This window comes from Podarcis muralis, chromosome 8, assembly GCF_964188315.1.
Source record: "Podarcis muralis chromosome 8, rPodMur119.hap1.1, whole genome shotgun sequence".
Classification (NCBI taxonomy): Eukaryota; Metazoa; Chordata; class Lepidosauria; order Squamata; family Lacertidae; genus Podarcis; species Podarcis muralis.
Genome location: NC_135662.1, coordinates 48,926,686 through 48,941,709, shown reverse-complemented (window position 1 = coordinate 48,941,709; position 15,024 = coordinate 48,926,686). Strand labels below are relative to the sequence as shown.

The window sequence follows — 15,024 nt, the reverse complement described above, 5'->3', positions numbered from 1 at the left end:
CTTTTATGGATTGAAGGTAGGAAAACCAGGAAAAATGCAGTGGAGGCCTAAACACACCAGGAGGAAAAGCTATTTAGAGAAAGAGAGATTTGGGGAAATGAGGGTGATGGAAGTAGGAAGTAAGAGTGAGGTGCTAATAATTATTAGACCTGAATTGGATAGAAAAACAACAAGCACAAACAGGTAAATAGCCCATGAAACTGCTGCTTTTTTGGTCTCTTGTTCGTTGCAGTTATTGTGGCCCTGGCCCTTACAGACCTTTCCTGTTAACAACTGGAAGTTGCAAGGAGGTTACCCCCACTTCCGGTCAGCCAATCACATTTTTAAAAAATGATTGAACCTGCCTCCATAGCACCTTAACTCTTTTGTGTGTGCTCCACACCTCATTGACATTGTAATTCTCAATTATATCTACTTCCCAATATTTTAGTGAAAATAAAGAGGCACAGCATGTAAATGATACTCACCCGTTCTTGCCCTGCTGTATCCCAGATCAGAAATTTATGAAGTTCATTCCCACAAGGCACAGTTTTAGTCATGAAAGAAGCACTAAAAGGTTGTAAGAAAAAGCAGTACAATACTTAGATATAAGCTTCTTATATTATCAACAAATCATTTCTTAATACCTGTCCAGGTATGTACATATACTACAGATGAAAAACACTGCCGCTAGGTAATAAAAGTACCAGTGATGTTCAATCAAAGATTTACAGAAGTTGCTATATGAATGTCGCTACGGTATTTCGAACTATATCCATGTAGCATTTTCTCTGAATAAACAAAATTATGAATATATGACCTTCCAGTTCAATGAGAAAAAATTGAATTGTTCCTGTAAAAGTTGGTAAATTATTTACACTTAAGTATTTCGTATCTCTTTGAATCATGGGCTGAACTATTAAAATTTTAAACGATGATGCTGTTAAGGTGCTACACTCAATATGCCAGCAAATTTGGAAAACTCAGCAGTGGCCAGAGGATTGGAGAAGATCAGTCTACATCCCAATCCCAAAGAAGGGCAGTGCCAAAGAATGCTCCAACTACCGCACAATTGCACTCATTTCACACGCTAGCAAGGTTATGCTTAAAATTCTACAAGGCAGGCTTAAGCTGTATGTGGACCGAGAACTCCCAGAAGTGCAAGCTGGATTTCGAAGGGGCAGAGGAACCAGAGACCAAATTGCAAACATGCGCTGGATTATGGAGAAAGCTAGAGAGTTCCAGAAAGACATCTACTTCTGCTTCATTGACTATGCAAAAGCCTTTGACTGTGTCAACCACAGCAAACTATGGCAAGTTCTTAAAGAAATGGGAGTGCTTGATCACCTCATCTGTCTCCTGAGAAATCTCTATGTGGGACAAGAAGCTACAGTTAGAACTGGATATGGAACAACTGACTGGTTCAAAATTGGGAAAGGTGTACGGCAAGGCTATATATTGTCTCCCTGCTTATTTAACTTATATGCAGAATTCATCATGTGAAAGGCTAGGCTGGATGAATCCCAAGCCGGAATTAAGATCGCCGGAAGAAATATCAACAACCTCAGATATGCAGATTACACAACCTTGATGGCAGAAAGTGAGGAGGAATTAAAGAACCTTTTAATGAGGGTGAAAGAGGAGAGTGCAAAATATGGTCTGAAGCTCAACATCAAAAAAACAAAGATCATGGCCACTGGTCCCACCACCTCCTGGCAAATAGAAGGTGAAGAAATGGAGGCAGTGAGAGATTTTACTTTCTTGGGCTCTGTGATCACTGCAAATGGTGACAGCAGTCACGAAATTAAAAGACGCCTGCTCCTTGGGAGAAAGGCAATGGCAAACCTAGACAGCATCTTAAAAAGCAGAGACATCACCTTGCCAACAAAGGTCCGTATAGTTAAAGCCATGGTTTTCCCAGTAGTGATGTATGGAAGTGAGAGCTGGACCATAAAGAAGGCTGATCGCTGAAGAATTGATGCTTTTGAATTATGGTGCTGGAGGAGACTCTTGAGAGTCCCATGGACTGCAAGAAGATCAAACACATCCATTCTTAAGGAAATTAGCCCTGAGTGCTCACTGGAAGGACAGATAGTGAAGCTGAGGCTCCAATACTTTGGCCACCTCATGAGAAGAGAAGACTCCCTGGAAAAGACCCTGATGTTGGGAAAGATTGAGGGCACAAGGAGAAGGGGACGACAGAGGACGAGATGGTTGGACAGTGTTCTTGAAGCTACAAACATGAGTCTGACCAAACTGCAGGAGGCAGTGGAAGACAGGAGTGCCTGGCGTGCTCTGGTCCATGAGGTCATGAAGAGTCGGACACGACTAAACAACAACATCTCTTATGCTGCTGCTCATCTGAGTAGTGCAAGGGGTACTACTATGCCAATGTGTGTGTTTTTTCTGCCAGCATAGCACTGTGCTATGTTGGCTCAGAGGGACTTGGGCAACGATAGAATAATTCCTGGCAGGCATGACACAAGGATAAAATCATTCTTTAAGCTCCAAAGTTTTCTTTTTAGCACAAGTTGGCAGATTTGTCTCTAGACATAAACATGCATGCATTAAATTCAAATCATATATTGCATAGTTGGTAAGCTTTGAAGTTTTGGAAAAATTAATGAAGATGAATTACATGCCATGCACTTACACTGTGCTATCCTGTCTTGTTAAAAGCCAAGGCAATGTGATGAATTATAAAATCTTTGGAAGCAGATACACGCCTAGGAACTGTCAGCAAGTAAATTTTAAATATCATAATTTGGGTTCAGATGTTCCTCATGTAGATGCTATTAAAACCAAAGCTTAATATACAAACCTAAATAAAAGAGCTATTTAATACCATGTTGTGAGAGAGGTCAAAAACATCAATCACTTATACGGGCCTTAAGCACTAATTTTTTCAAAAAAGTTTTTGGGGGTTTTTTACATCTACTCAAATTGCTCAGAACATAGGCTTTCCACAAATCAGTTATATTCCAAGAGCTCTTATTACTTTATTTAATAAAATAGTTGCTGGGCCAAAGCCTGCCTGAAAACCATAGCTATATAAAAGAGAGCCAATGTGTCACAGTTGTTAAGAGTGCCAGACCAGGGTTCAAATCCCCACTCAGCCATGAAGCTCACAGGGTGCCCTCTGGCCAGTTACTCACTTTCAGCCTAATCTACTGTATCTCACAGGACTGTTGTGAGGATAAAATGGGGAGGAAGACTACCATATATCCCTCCTGATGATACAAGGAAATGCAGTCTTTATGCACACAGATGCACTGGTTATTTCACATGTTCCCAGAACTGTAACTTGACTTATACTAAGTCCTGCCAAAGCATTTACTGACAATGGCTATGTTCCAACACAAATGAGCAGTAAATAACAAAATAAAGAGACAAAAATATACATCTATTCAGTAAAGTAATTGTAATAAAATAGAGGTTTGAGAGAAGCTAGAAACCATATATTAATACTGAGATCTAATTGACTGCCAATTAATGTTTATACATCAAAACTCAATATAAAATAACTAAAAACCCCATAATTCCATCCTCTAGAAGCTAGACTAAAAAAACCCCCACCTAGTTGCATAACAAATAATAACCGTTCAAGGTACATAATGGTTAATAGTGTGGAACTGGCATTACCTAAAGAGAAAGTTAATAGGCTTACTCAATTAATAGCTCTCTACATTATACAACACTTCGAAAGAATGAACAAAACCACTATTGTGTTGAGTAGTGAGCTTTCCCATAAACTTGAAATATAAATGGATTATATCAATTCTGTTTATTTACTAAACTGAAACTGTAGTAACATATTATATATGTATGTATGTATTTATGTATAGTACTTACCCAATAGTGGGGCTAATATTGTGGTCAAAATGATCCTGAACAAATCGACAAACTATACTAGATTTGCCAACTCCAGTATCCTGAAAATTAAGAAAGGAAGAATCAATTCAACATTACATTGAAATAAGGTGTGGGCTAAAAAGAACAAGTGTCTAGTCTGAGGAATGTTTACTTAACCACCTAATGGTCCATAATATGTTTTTCCTCAGTACATGCCACTTATACTGCAGTGTAGAAATCAATAAAGTCCTGAGGCAGCTGTGATTTAAAACCATTCAGGCAGATTCTAGTCAGTAACTGTGGCAGAATGGCGATATTGCTATTACGAAAAATTTAACTCGCCTACTGATTTCATTTGAGATGTTGCAATTCCAGGATTGTGAAGTATTTTTTTAAGATTAGAAATTATTTGTAGGCAACTTCAGGCAATACCATTGTTATTCCTGATTTGAAGTGAATGTTTGAAAACAAACTGCATTTCCCCTTCTGTGGTTAAATGGTTTCCTGTTCAGCTTTTAAAATCTAATTTCTTCCAAACAATCCCAAACCACCTCCGGTTCATACACATCTTGGTAAATATCATAGTAGTTTAGCAGCTCACAAATTAAAACACCCTGGTTTTGCAAATACCTACCATGTATAAGCTGATTTAATGTTCTCATAGTCTATTGTTCATTGACCCTATTGGAATGAATTGCGATAAAGTCTATGGAATTTGCCCTTAATTAATTTGACCCACTGTTTCTGTGATAAGACTTCTGCAGCTATGTTCTAATGTGTGCTTTTTTTGAGTTGGGGAAGCTTAATGATTCATTTTAACTTCCTTTTCCTCACCCACCTCAAGTAAGATAAAAATATTCAAGGAGGGTGTGAAGCCTGGTGGGGAAGGGTGTGGCTGGTGTCCTGGCCCTCCTCAGCCAAGGAAGAAACATGCCTGATAGTTAACTCTTTATGAATTCATCTATGTCTCCTGGTCCTCCTCAGCCTCTGAAGTTCCCTTGAGAATAGTGTGAGCAAGGGGGGGGGGGGGGAACCTACCACTAATCATCATATCAGAAGTCAGGAAACAATATTGCCTAAAGCCAAGTGGCTTTCCGGCTTCCCCCCCTCCCACTGCAGCAGCCGTAGCCCCCACTCCATATGCATATGTCGTGACTTGCTTGCTCCTGGTGTTTTTATTTATTCAAAATCCTGGCCCCCGTTTCTTAAAAGATGCCCTGCTTTCAGTATGATTTTCCACTCATTTTGTACTCACTGTCTTGCTACAGTAGCACATTGTGAACTACACAGACTGATTTGTGGGTCTCAATGGACAGCTGGGGCTGGAGAAGGTGACTTTTGCTCATTCCCTGCTAATTACCGTATTTTTCGCTCTATAACACGCACCTGACCATAACACGCACATAGTTTTTAGAGGAGCAAAATCCGTGGTCATGCCACCCGTAGGCATTTCCTCCATAACACGCACAGACATTTCCCCTTACTTTCTAGGAGGAAAAAAGTGAGTGTTATGGTGCAAAAAATACGGTACATGCTTGAATAGGGACACCACTCCTCACTTATGGGGATGGGGGAAGGAGGACAATACATTTTAAACAAGAAAGAAACTTAAAGAATATTTAGCTAAATATTGTAATATAAGATAAAGAGAAATTTCTTGGAAGTAATAAATAGGCTTAAGGGTAGAATAAGAATACGTTGTTAATAAATATTAAGGATTAGAATATTAATAAAGGAGAAAAGGTTAGTAAATGAAAGAAGTTAAATACTATTAGAAATATGAATTTGGAGAACTGCTAAACAGGTGATATAACAAAATTCAATTAGAGGGGATTTGAGGAAGTCAGATATCAATGTAATGAAATTAGGAATTGGAAGTAATAATTCTTTTTTATGTCTTTTCTTTGTTTTTGTGTTATGTAATGTTTTTCTTTTTTCTTGTTTCTTTTTTATGTGATAAATGTGAAAACCAATAAAAAAAATTGGGGGAAAAAATACATTTTAAACAAGAACTTACGTTACTGGGTGGCCAGATCAATATAATAAAATAAATTTAAAACAGAGAAATTGCTAGAGGGAAAGCACAATTTGCATTAGAAATCATAATATAGGTTAATCTTTCCTCTAATAGTCCCCTTACCAAAATAGGCTTGTTTCACTTGCACGTGGCTTGGTTTGTGTAAGCATTTTCTTACTGCAAGGAGGTAAAATGTTTAATATCCTAATCCTAAAAAACATTACTAAGAAGTAGGTCTAATAAAAACACACACATATATATATAAGTAAGCAAAGGGTGGAAAATGTAAGAGTAATTTGAGCTGTAAAGCTGTGGAAAACATAATTTGTGTATGCTTTTTTGACACTGCCACGGTTTCCATGCACATGCATGAACCTTGCTCCCTCAGTGCAGTCTCTCATCTTGCCACAAGAGGAAGACCTAGCCAGCATTTGTTACACCATATGTTCAGATAACACACGTGAGTTATTAAACAATGCTAATAAGTACCTAAATCCTTTTCATTTAAGAGCAACATCACGTTAATATGCATATAGGTAAGTAGCCTTCAGTACAGTATTGAACTGCCATATTTTCACACATACATACACCCTACCTAAGGCTGCAGCATAAAGCCTGTAACCCTACTCTCACACCATCCAACATCTATCTCTATTTCAGTACAAAATAAAACATATAATAATGTGTCCCTTTTACACTATATAGTTTAAAGTAGGAGTTCATAAACTGTGGTCTGTGGAGTAATGTTGTCCCACGAAATCCATTCAAGCGATCTGTGGTAAAATTGCAAGGTGCCAAGAATATCTGTACAGTGGTACCTCAGGTTAAGTACTTACTTCGTTCTGGAGGTCCATTCTTAACCTGAAACTGTTCTTAACCTGAAGCACCACTTTAGCTAATGGGGCCTCCTGCTGCCTCCATGCCGCCGGAGCACGATTTCTGTTCTCATCCTGAAGCAAAGTTCTTAACCTGAAGCACTATTTCTGGGTTAGCGGAGTCTGTAACCTGAAGCGTACGTAACCTGAAGCATATGTAACCCGAGGTACCACTGTACACTCAGCCCTGCACTTTGCATGTTTTTCTTCTGACAACAATGGAGACTGAGGCTGTGTCGATCAGGCCAAATTATCAAACAAGCTTAAAAGACCCTAGTATGGGATCTATATTTTCATAATGTGACATTGGTTTTGATAATGATGGAGAAGTCAAACCAATGCAAGTTTACCATGATCTGGCCAGATCCCCAGCGGTTTTCAAGTGGTCTGTGGGGGAAATGGTTTGAGAACTGCTGGTGTAAAGGACCATATTCAACCACTGCAACTCTCTGGCTAGCCTGATGGAAAGGAAGCTATAAAAATATATCTATTTATAGTAAAGCAAACACGAAAGTCAGTTTTAAACGACTGCATGGAAAAAAATGGCATTTTCTTACTGTTATGCAATATTAAAATTGCTTGTGTGATTTAAAGATTTTGTAAGCATTCTGTTTCTTATTTACATAAAGATTGGCAACATAGACAGACAAAACAGTAGTAAGCAAGCGTGGTATTTTAAGTTTCAGGGGTGTTTATTAAATACACTGTCAGATTTCCAATTCCGTAACTTCAACCAGATGCTACTAAAGAACAAAGCTGTGTTACAACTTGGCATATTATCTTATATGTTAAATTTCCATTTGCACAAACTATAACTACTATGATATTATTGTAGTAATTTTTTATTGGGGATATCCTTTATTCAGCACTTTGAGATGTAAAATTGCTTCAAGATGCTTTATAGGAAGCAATTTATAAATGAAATACTTAAATCATATTTTTGCCTGTTATTTTTATTGTTTGTTTGTGTATGGAAAATTATTTTTTCCACAATTAAACTTTGCTGAACTTAAGATTTTGATTTTAAACATATCATACGGAGGATTACCTCCCTTTATCCTATCCCGCTTGCTAGGGTTGCCACGTGTCCTATTTTTCCAAGACACACCCTCTTTTTAAGGGGTAAAATCTGTGACAAATTGCATTTATTTTCTTTGAATAGCTGCCTTTTTTTTCCTTTTTTTTTTGCTCTTCAAAATATGGCAACCCTAACACCTCCACCAACCACACATAATCTTACCAATCAGCCCTAAAAGAGGTCAGAGAAAGAGATGGCTGTGGGATGTGGCAAACATAGTTAATATCTGTGTGCAGATGGGTAAATGTGGATAAATATGATCAATTATTTGTAAATTTTAGGGAGCAACTTCTGAGGTAGAGGAAAATGCCTGGGAGAAATTATTTCCTGAAATTCAGTACAAGAGGAAGTTTTCCTCCCTTACTGCTGTTTCCCCAGCTGATCAGACAGTGACAGCTTTGCAACTTTTTCCATGTCTTACTAGTGCAGTCATGTTTATAAAACCACATTTCAAAGATCTGCTCTGCTGCTTGGAGAGTATTTGAACCTGGCTGTCAATGAACACAAGTTGTATAATACTTTTGGGAGTGTTCTGAAGATTCTGGCTACACTTTTTGGAATTTTTTTTTAATTCAAGGGCTATTCCAAGGTGGCTCATATTGAAAAGAAAATCCAGTCCAGTTCCGTTCCGTTCAAAACAACTTGCTTTTATTTTCTTGTGCTAAATGTTGAATCTTTTTCACGCTTCCCACAGGACTCCGCATATGACTTGAGGGTGATGTGGTCAACCCACAGCCTGTGTAGTCCATAATCAACCAAGTGCAGATAATGAAAATACAAACAGTCGGCAAAATATACATAGTGAAAAGCAAGCCTTGGTTTTTAAACTGTTGCCCATAGATAAAAGTGCAAAACTATAGGCTATCCATGTCTTAATGTCTCATCTGGAAAATAAGAACAGCCTATGTCTTTAGGGGCAGCAAGTGTTCCAGCATGATTTTCAGTTCTTTGCTTCCACAACGATGCAAGTGAAAGTGTTTCTAAGTAATCCTCCCCACAACAACAATATTACTTGAATAAAGACACCACCTCTCTCTGGCACCCATGACACTTCCCCAAATCCCTACATTTGGAGCTGAAAGCAATATATGTACCTCCATAACTGCATCTGCTTGAAGCTATTCATTAACACACTTCATTGAGCCAGATTCAACTAACTAATTCAACCAGATTAAATGAAACATTTGTGCTAACAGAAGCCAGCACAAACCCCACTATTGCAACTGGGGCTTCCATCCTCCCCCCTGCTCCCCACTAAATCAGCTCTGGAAGTCAGGAGAACCCTAAGAAAAGCACACAGTGAGTGGGGAGGGGGCAAGTTATCGTACTCTGTTGGGCAAGCAGACGTTTGTGCTGACAGAACTATTCTAATAGTGCAATGTTTAATTCCACCCATTAATTTTATTTTCTATTTTAAAACAATCAACTCTGAAGAGTCTCTCTGCCTCCGATTCTGAGCCCCTCGCTGCAGAAAAGCGTGCCTCGCTGGCTGTGGAGAGGAGGAGGAAGAGGAGTGGCCGCCGTTGGCCAATGCAATGCGGATGTGCGACGTCACATGCAGATGCTTGCACAGTGTGTGACATCACATTCACTACATGCAGGTATGTGTGTGTGACGTCACATGTCTGTGGGCAGAAACTCACAACCCTGAGGGAAAGATGGAAATCCTGTGACATACAAAGAGTTCAGTGGATTTATCTCATGAATCTGAAGACCCTTTGCAATGGATGACAAAAGACCATGAAGTTGCTCCAAAGTCCCAAACTTTATATCAGAAAATATGCTATAATTTTAAAAACTTGCCATTGTAACATGACTAAAGCACTTTACTACAAATACAGCAGATTTATTACAAATTCATTACCACCCAGAGGTTATCCTGTACACAGGCATTTTTACAAAGGTGGTATCTACTGAACTGAAAAGAAATCCAAAGTATGTTCATGGACCACTAATTCCCCCTCTCTTGTAGTGGTTCTTCTTGTTAGTGCTGAGTAACTCACTATTTCACACTCTTTTGGCCTGGCATACAGCCCTCCCCCACCATCACTTGCCAGTGCAGACTGACTGAACCAACCCATTAAAAAAAATTCCAACCTAAATAAGCCTATTATCAGGAAGTTGTAACTTGCATATGACAACATTCTCATGAACTTAGGAGATGAGACAGTACAGGCTGTTTAATACATATTTTAATAATAACCTAGGTGTTATCAAATTCTTTACATTTTTTCTTGCCTGTTTAATCCCACACAGATAAGAGGCAGGAATTGTCTATTATATGCCTATAAAATGTGTTTACATGATATATAGTTTAAAGGTTCTACTTGTGTTGCAAATGTTCTTGTAAGAAAGAATGCCCAAGGTTACAAATATACGGTATTACACAAGCATAGTTGTATATTTGACTTCTGCAAATGAAAAAAAAAAAAAAAAAAAATCGACCGTAACTTTGGTAGTTAGTACAAATTAAAAACTAAGGTCAGCCACGGACTCCCAATGACACCACAACATCCTGTTCTTTTGCTGAAGAGTTAAAAAAAAGCCTTGTAACAAATTTCTATCATACCTACAATTTATACCTTAAAAAAAACAAAACAAAACCACACATTCTACTTGTGGCTATGTCCTTTTTGCGCAAGTACCCTTCTAAGTGATTTCGGTGAAATGAGGCAACCAGGATGCTCCCACCTTTCAGTGATTTTAGCCAATGAGTGAATTGGGAGCTGTGGCTGACAAGTGAGTTGTGTGGACACCAAGCAAAAGGGATTCATGGGATCCCAGAAGAGCTGCTGCTTTCCTTTTCCCTTTAGTGTACTTTTCCTGCTTCTTTCTCATTTTCTAGTCCTTGGAATCTCTGCAGTTTGCCTTTATCCCCCCCCCCCCCAACAACTGTGGTTAGGTACTTTCTAGAAGTTGTTTTTTGCAAATATGATTACACAGTAAGTACAGTGGTACCTCAGGTTACAGACGCTTCAGGTTACAGACTCCACTAACCCAGAAATAGTACCTCAAGTTAAGAACTTTGCTTCAGGATGAGAACAGAAATTGTGTGGCTGTGGTGCAGCAGCAGTGGGAGGCCCAATTAGCTAAAGTGGTGCTTCAGGTTAAGAACAGTTTCAGGTTAAGAACGGACCTCCGGAACGAATTAAGTTCTTAACCTGAGGTACCACTGTATGTTAAAGCATCCCCCCTGCAACGGCCAAGGCAAATTATGAAAACTTTGCAGAGAGTCATGTCTGCTGCTGAAGAAGAGTCAAAGGCTAAACACTCATTAAGAATTCACTATTACATTATTATGCAGTACGATGGTACACATGTCTACTCAGAAGTTTGTCACTTTGTGCTTCATAGTGGTTACTAGCAGGAAAGTGGGTACAGGACTACATCCCAGGCCTTGGTATACAGTTGGCCTTAGGAGAAAGCACACTTCTTGTGCCTTTAACAGAACTGTGGAAGGTAGAACTACAAGTTAAGCTTTTTTCTAATACAGAAATATAATCATGGGGAAAGCTTCACCTGCTCACATACTTTCTGTCAAATACTTTGTGTGTATGGCCATTAAATTATTTTTAGACCCTCTACTACATCTTCAGAAGAGGACACAAATTTGCGTGTTTAGACCCAGAGACCTCCCTCCTAAATAAAGACACATTTGACTCAAATTTTAGTTTTGGTTTTTGGCAGAATTTAGGCCACAACTTTATTGATTACAGAAAAGTGAGTGGTTGCAAAGGCTCTGGTTTGACTAGCTCACTACACCCTTGTAGGTAGCGCTGACCCAGAGCTCTATCATAGGTCAGCCAAGGGTGAACACCTGAGGAAGGTGAAAAGCCTGGGAGCAGACTCTATTCACTCCCCAGACGCTCCCCTGGACTCAGGCACGGGCTCAACCCCTTTTCAGGGGCTGGCCAAACCAAGTTGAGTCCCTGGATTCCTTTAACAGAATACTCTTCACATAGGGATGGCGGACCGTTCTCCCATCCCTATCATATGAACCAGTGCCTATGCACAACCTTACAAGTTGTGACGCATTGCTGCGCGGCAGGCGAAACCCAAATGACAATAGCCAATCAGCCAAGTGGGAAAATTCCTGCTGTACCTGTCCCAAAGACAGACGACACACGATGGCATAGCAAGGTCAATCGCAAAAGGCCCTAAAAATAGGGAGAGGTGGGCGGGTGTTCTGATGCACAAGCCAAAAGAGGAAGCTCTGGGTCATGTGCATGGCTTTATATATGTCCCTCGATCCGTTTAGACTGCAGCCCAATTGGCCAGATTGAAACCCAGCATTGAGGCTATCCAATGGACCCACCCACAACCAAGAGGTCAGTCTCCAGATCTCACCGCAACACGTGCCCTCTTCTAGGAAGGACACAATTTGCATGACACAAGGCATATGCAAATTTTATTCAAATCTGTGTCCTCTTTTGCAAGTGGGTTCGAGGGCCACTAATTACACTTTATCTCAAATTATATCATCACTTGCATTTGCTCCTCTCCTCATCTAAATCCATATGTACTGTACTCCACCCAAAACAGAATACAGTCAGATTGGATTCCTTCAATTCCCTCTCAAGGTCCATGTTTTTTGGTGTACAGTATATGCATTTCCACATAACACATTTAAGTGCATACATAAACTACACCTTTTCAGTAACATGCTACTAAATAAACATGTTAATGGAAACAGGTCTTCTAATAGGGTTCCCATATTTGAAGCAGTGAAAATGTGAGACAGAAGCCTTTTTTGGCCAAAGTTTATGAGCTTTTTTAGGTTTGCCCAAAGCTGTTGAGCGTTTGGGGGCAACCCTCCCCCCAAAAAACCAATTTTTGTGCTATTTTTATGGGAATTCGGAAAAAATGACACTGTCAATATGGGCTGCCATACATCTGGATTTTCCTGGACATTTTGCCTATTTCCGCTGACTACTGACTGCAGCATTTTGGATATGTCCGGATATGTCCGGGAAATTCCATGAACACAGTCCAAGCCACAGACTTCAGCATGGTAAGTATGGTTGCCCAGATTTTATAAAGCCTTATGCATCTTTGATCACATTTTGCAGTCAAAGGGGAAGAAGGTCTGAACAGTGAAGATATTGTTATTTATACAGCAACACCTATAAAAATATAAATGAAACTTTACTGTTATAAGCACTGACCTGCCTTGTTCTAATAATCTGTATCTGACACAGGGCAGCTTGCTCTGCTACAGGAAGGATATTGCACTCTTGGAAAAACTGACCATCAAGCCTTTATGAAAGGTGATGTAAGTAAATCACGATCAAAGCTGATGCTTTTGTAAGATATTGCATTTAAGGTCACAAAGCCTCCTCCCAATGACTAGTAGTCTTGGCTGGTGTAACTCTTCATGTCCTCTTTTGGCTGGTGTAACTCTTCATGTCCTCTTTTTCCCCTGTGTTTCTCTCTGACATTTGTTTACAAGCTGGAGAGTTGTGCAAGCCTAGTACATGCAGTACATCCACACAGTGGCGTAGCGTGGGGGGTGCAGGGTGCCCGGCCGCACCGGGCGCAACATCTGGGGTTAGGGCAAATCCACAGGTTAGGGGGCGCAAATCCACGGGTTAGGGGGTGCAAATCCACAGGTTAGGGGGCGCAAATTACTTGCCTTGCCCCGGGTGCTGACAACCCACGCTACGCCACTGCATCCACAGAGTCTTATTTAAAAGGCCTCTTGTAAATCTAACTTTAGCATTCACAGATTTCACAAGACAATGAGCTTTTCAAAATACTGACTCTAAAGGTACAATCCCATGCACTCGTGTGAGTTAGGCCCTATTGAATTAAGAGAGGCTAACAGCACAATCCTATACATGTCTACTCTACTGAAAGGTACAACTGAATTCAACGTTACTTATTCCCAAATAGGTGGGTATAGGACTGTAATTTAATTGGCTACGTGTTTTACTTGCTCAAGAAAAAAACCATGCCACATTTTCTAGAATAAAAGTTCAGTAATCATGCTGGAGAGAGCTAACCTAAAAAAATGAAAGGTCATATACCATAAGATAAACCATGCAAAACTTTATATGAGCTATTAAATGTACAGAAGCATGTACAGATCATAAAGGTATGTTGCACTTTAACTTCCCTAGGAATACACAGCGGAAAATGCTCACAACAAAGTTTTTATTACTAAAACTGAGGTATATGCAGTTTTTAATAGTTTTGTTTAACATTTATAAAAAGTCTGTATATTGCAGTTTAATTTATGTTACTTATGACAAAAGGAAAGGCAAAGAAGCTGCAAATATAAGTACTTCTCTTTTTCTTTAGATGCTGTAACACAGCTGGTTTGGATAGCAAATGGAAATAAGTTAAGCAGAATGAAACTTCTGCAATTAGTTCATTAGGTCACATACATCTTTTCCATCATTCCAGCGAAATCAGTGAAATAGGGTGGTACACAGAAAATACTTGTTTAAAGGTTTTAGAAAGAAGGACAAGAACATGTTGATTGAACTAAGTAACGTCCTAGTAGAAAAGCACCTCTGCACTATAGCTGCCACCCATTCTGCTGCAGCATGGGTGATTATATCCTGCATGGGTGGCCACTGTACTCAAGGTTTAAAGCAGGAGAAGGATTCTAGGCCAAAACCTAGGCATAATATACAGCACAGCAAAATAAAGACTCCCCCGAGTGATTTGCACAACCTACTGTGGATCCATAGGACAATCATAGGCCAGCTTTCTGTAAAATAAGTTCTGTGGCGCTTACTCTCATGTACGTCTGCAAGAGAACAAGCCTTCGTGCTGGTAATGTCAACAGTTTATCTCCAAGAGTTTTGACCTAAATAATCTATGCAATGGGCTATGTAGCTGGCATTGTTTGGCACGTATTAATTTATTTACATTTATATCCCACTTTTCTTCCATCATGGAACACAATGTGGCATATGTAAGGTGGCTCCCAGGTGTTCTTTCATCCCAGAACTGACCAGACCCAGCCCAGGTTAGCTTCAGCAAAGTAATAGTCCTATGTGCCTTCAGATCATATCTCCACACACTGGAGTAGTTTTTTATTTAATCCATTCTAAGTGGCTCTTTACTTTTTTGGCAAATATTGCTGATTTTTAAACTTTCTTCTTCCTTATTTGTTGTACACACAATGCCATTCTCTTAAAACTAATACTAGGTTTATTTGTTTTGCCCAAATAAAAAGGAGGCAAGTCTATGTAGTTAGTATAAGCCAAACATGG

The 15,024-nt window shown here is 39.5% G+C and overlaps 1 protein-coding gene across 2 annotated transcripts in view; it reads right to left on the bottom strand.

The window, feature by feature from the left end:
- RAB31 (RAB31, member RAS oncogene family) overlaps positions 1 to 15,024 on the bottom strand; it is a 34,406-nt gene that overhangs the window by 17,925 nt on the left and 1,457 nt on the right. For both annotated transcript variants that reach the window (XM_028737366.2, XM_028737364.2), the window contains exons 2-3: positions 3,832 to 3,911; positions 468 to 549 (exon numbers count right to left, since the gene is read on the bottom strand). In XM_028737366.2, coding sequence (XP_028593199.1) covers positions 468 to 549; positions 3,832 to 3,911 — 162 coding nt within the window. The remainder of the gene's footprint in view (positions 1 to 467; positions 550 to 3,831; positions 3,912 to 15,024) is intronic.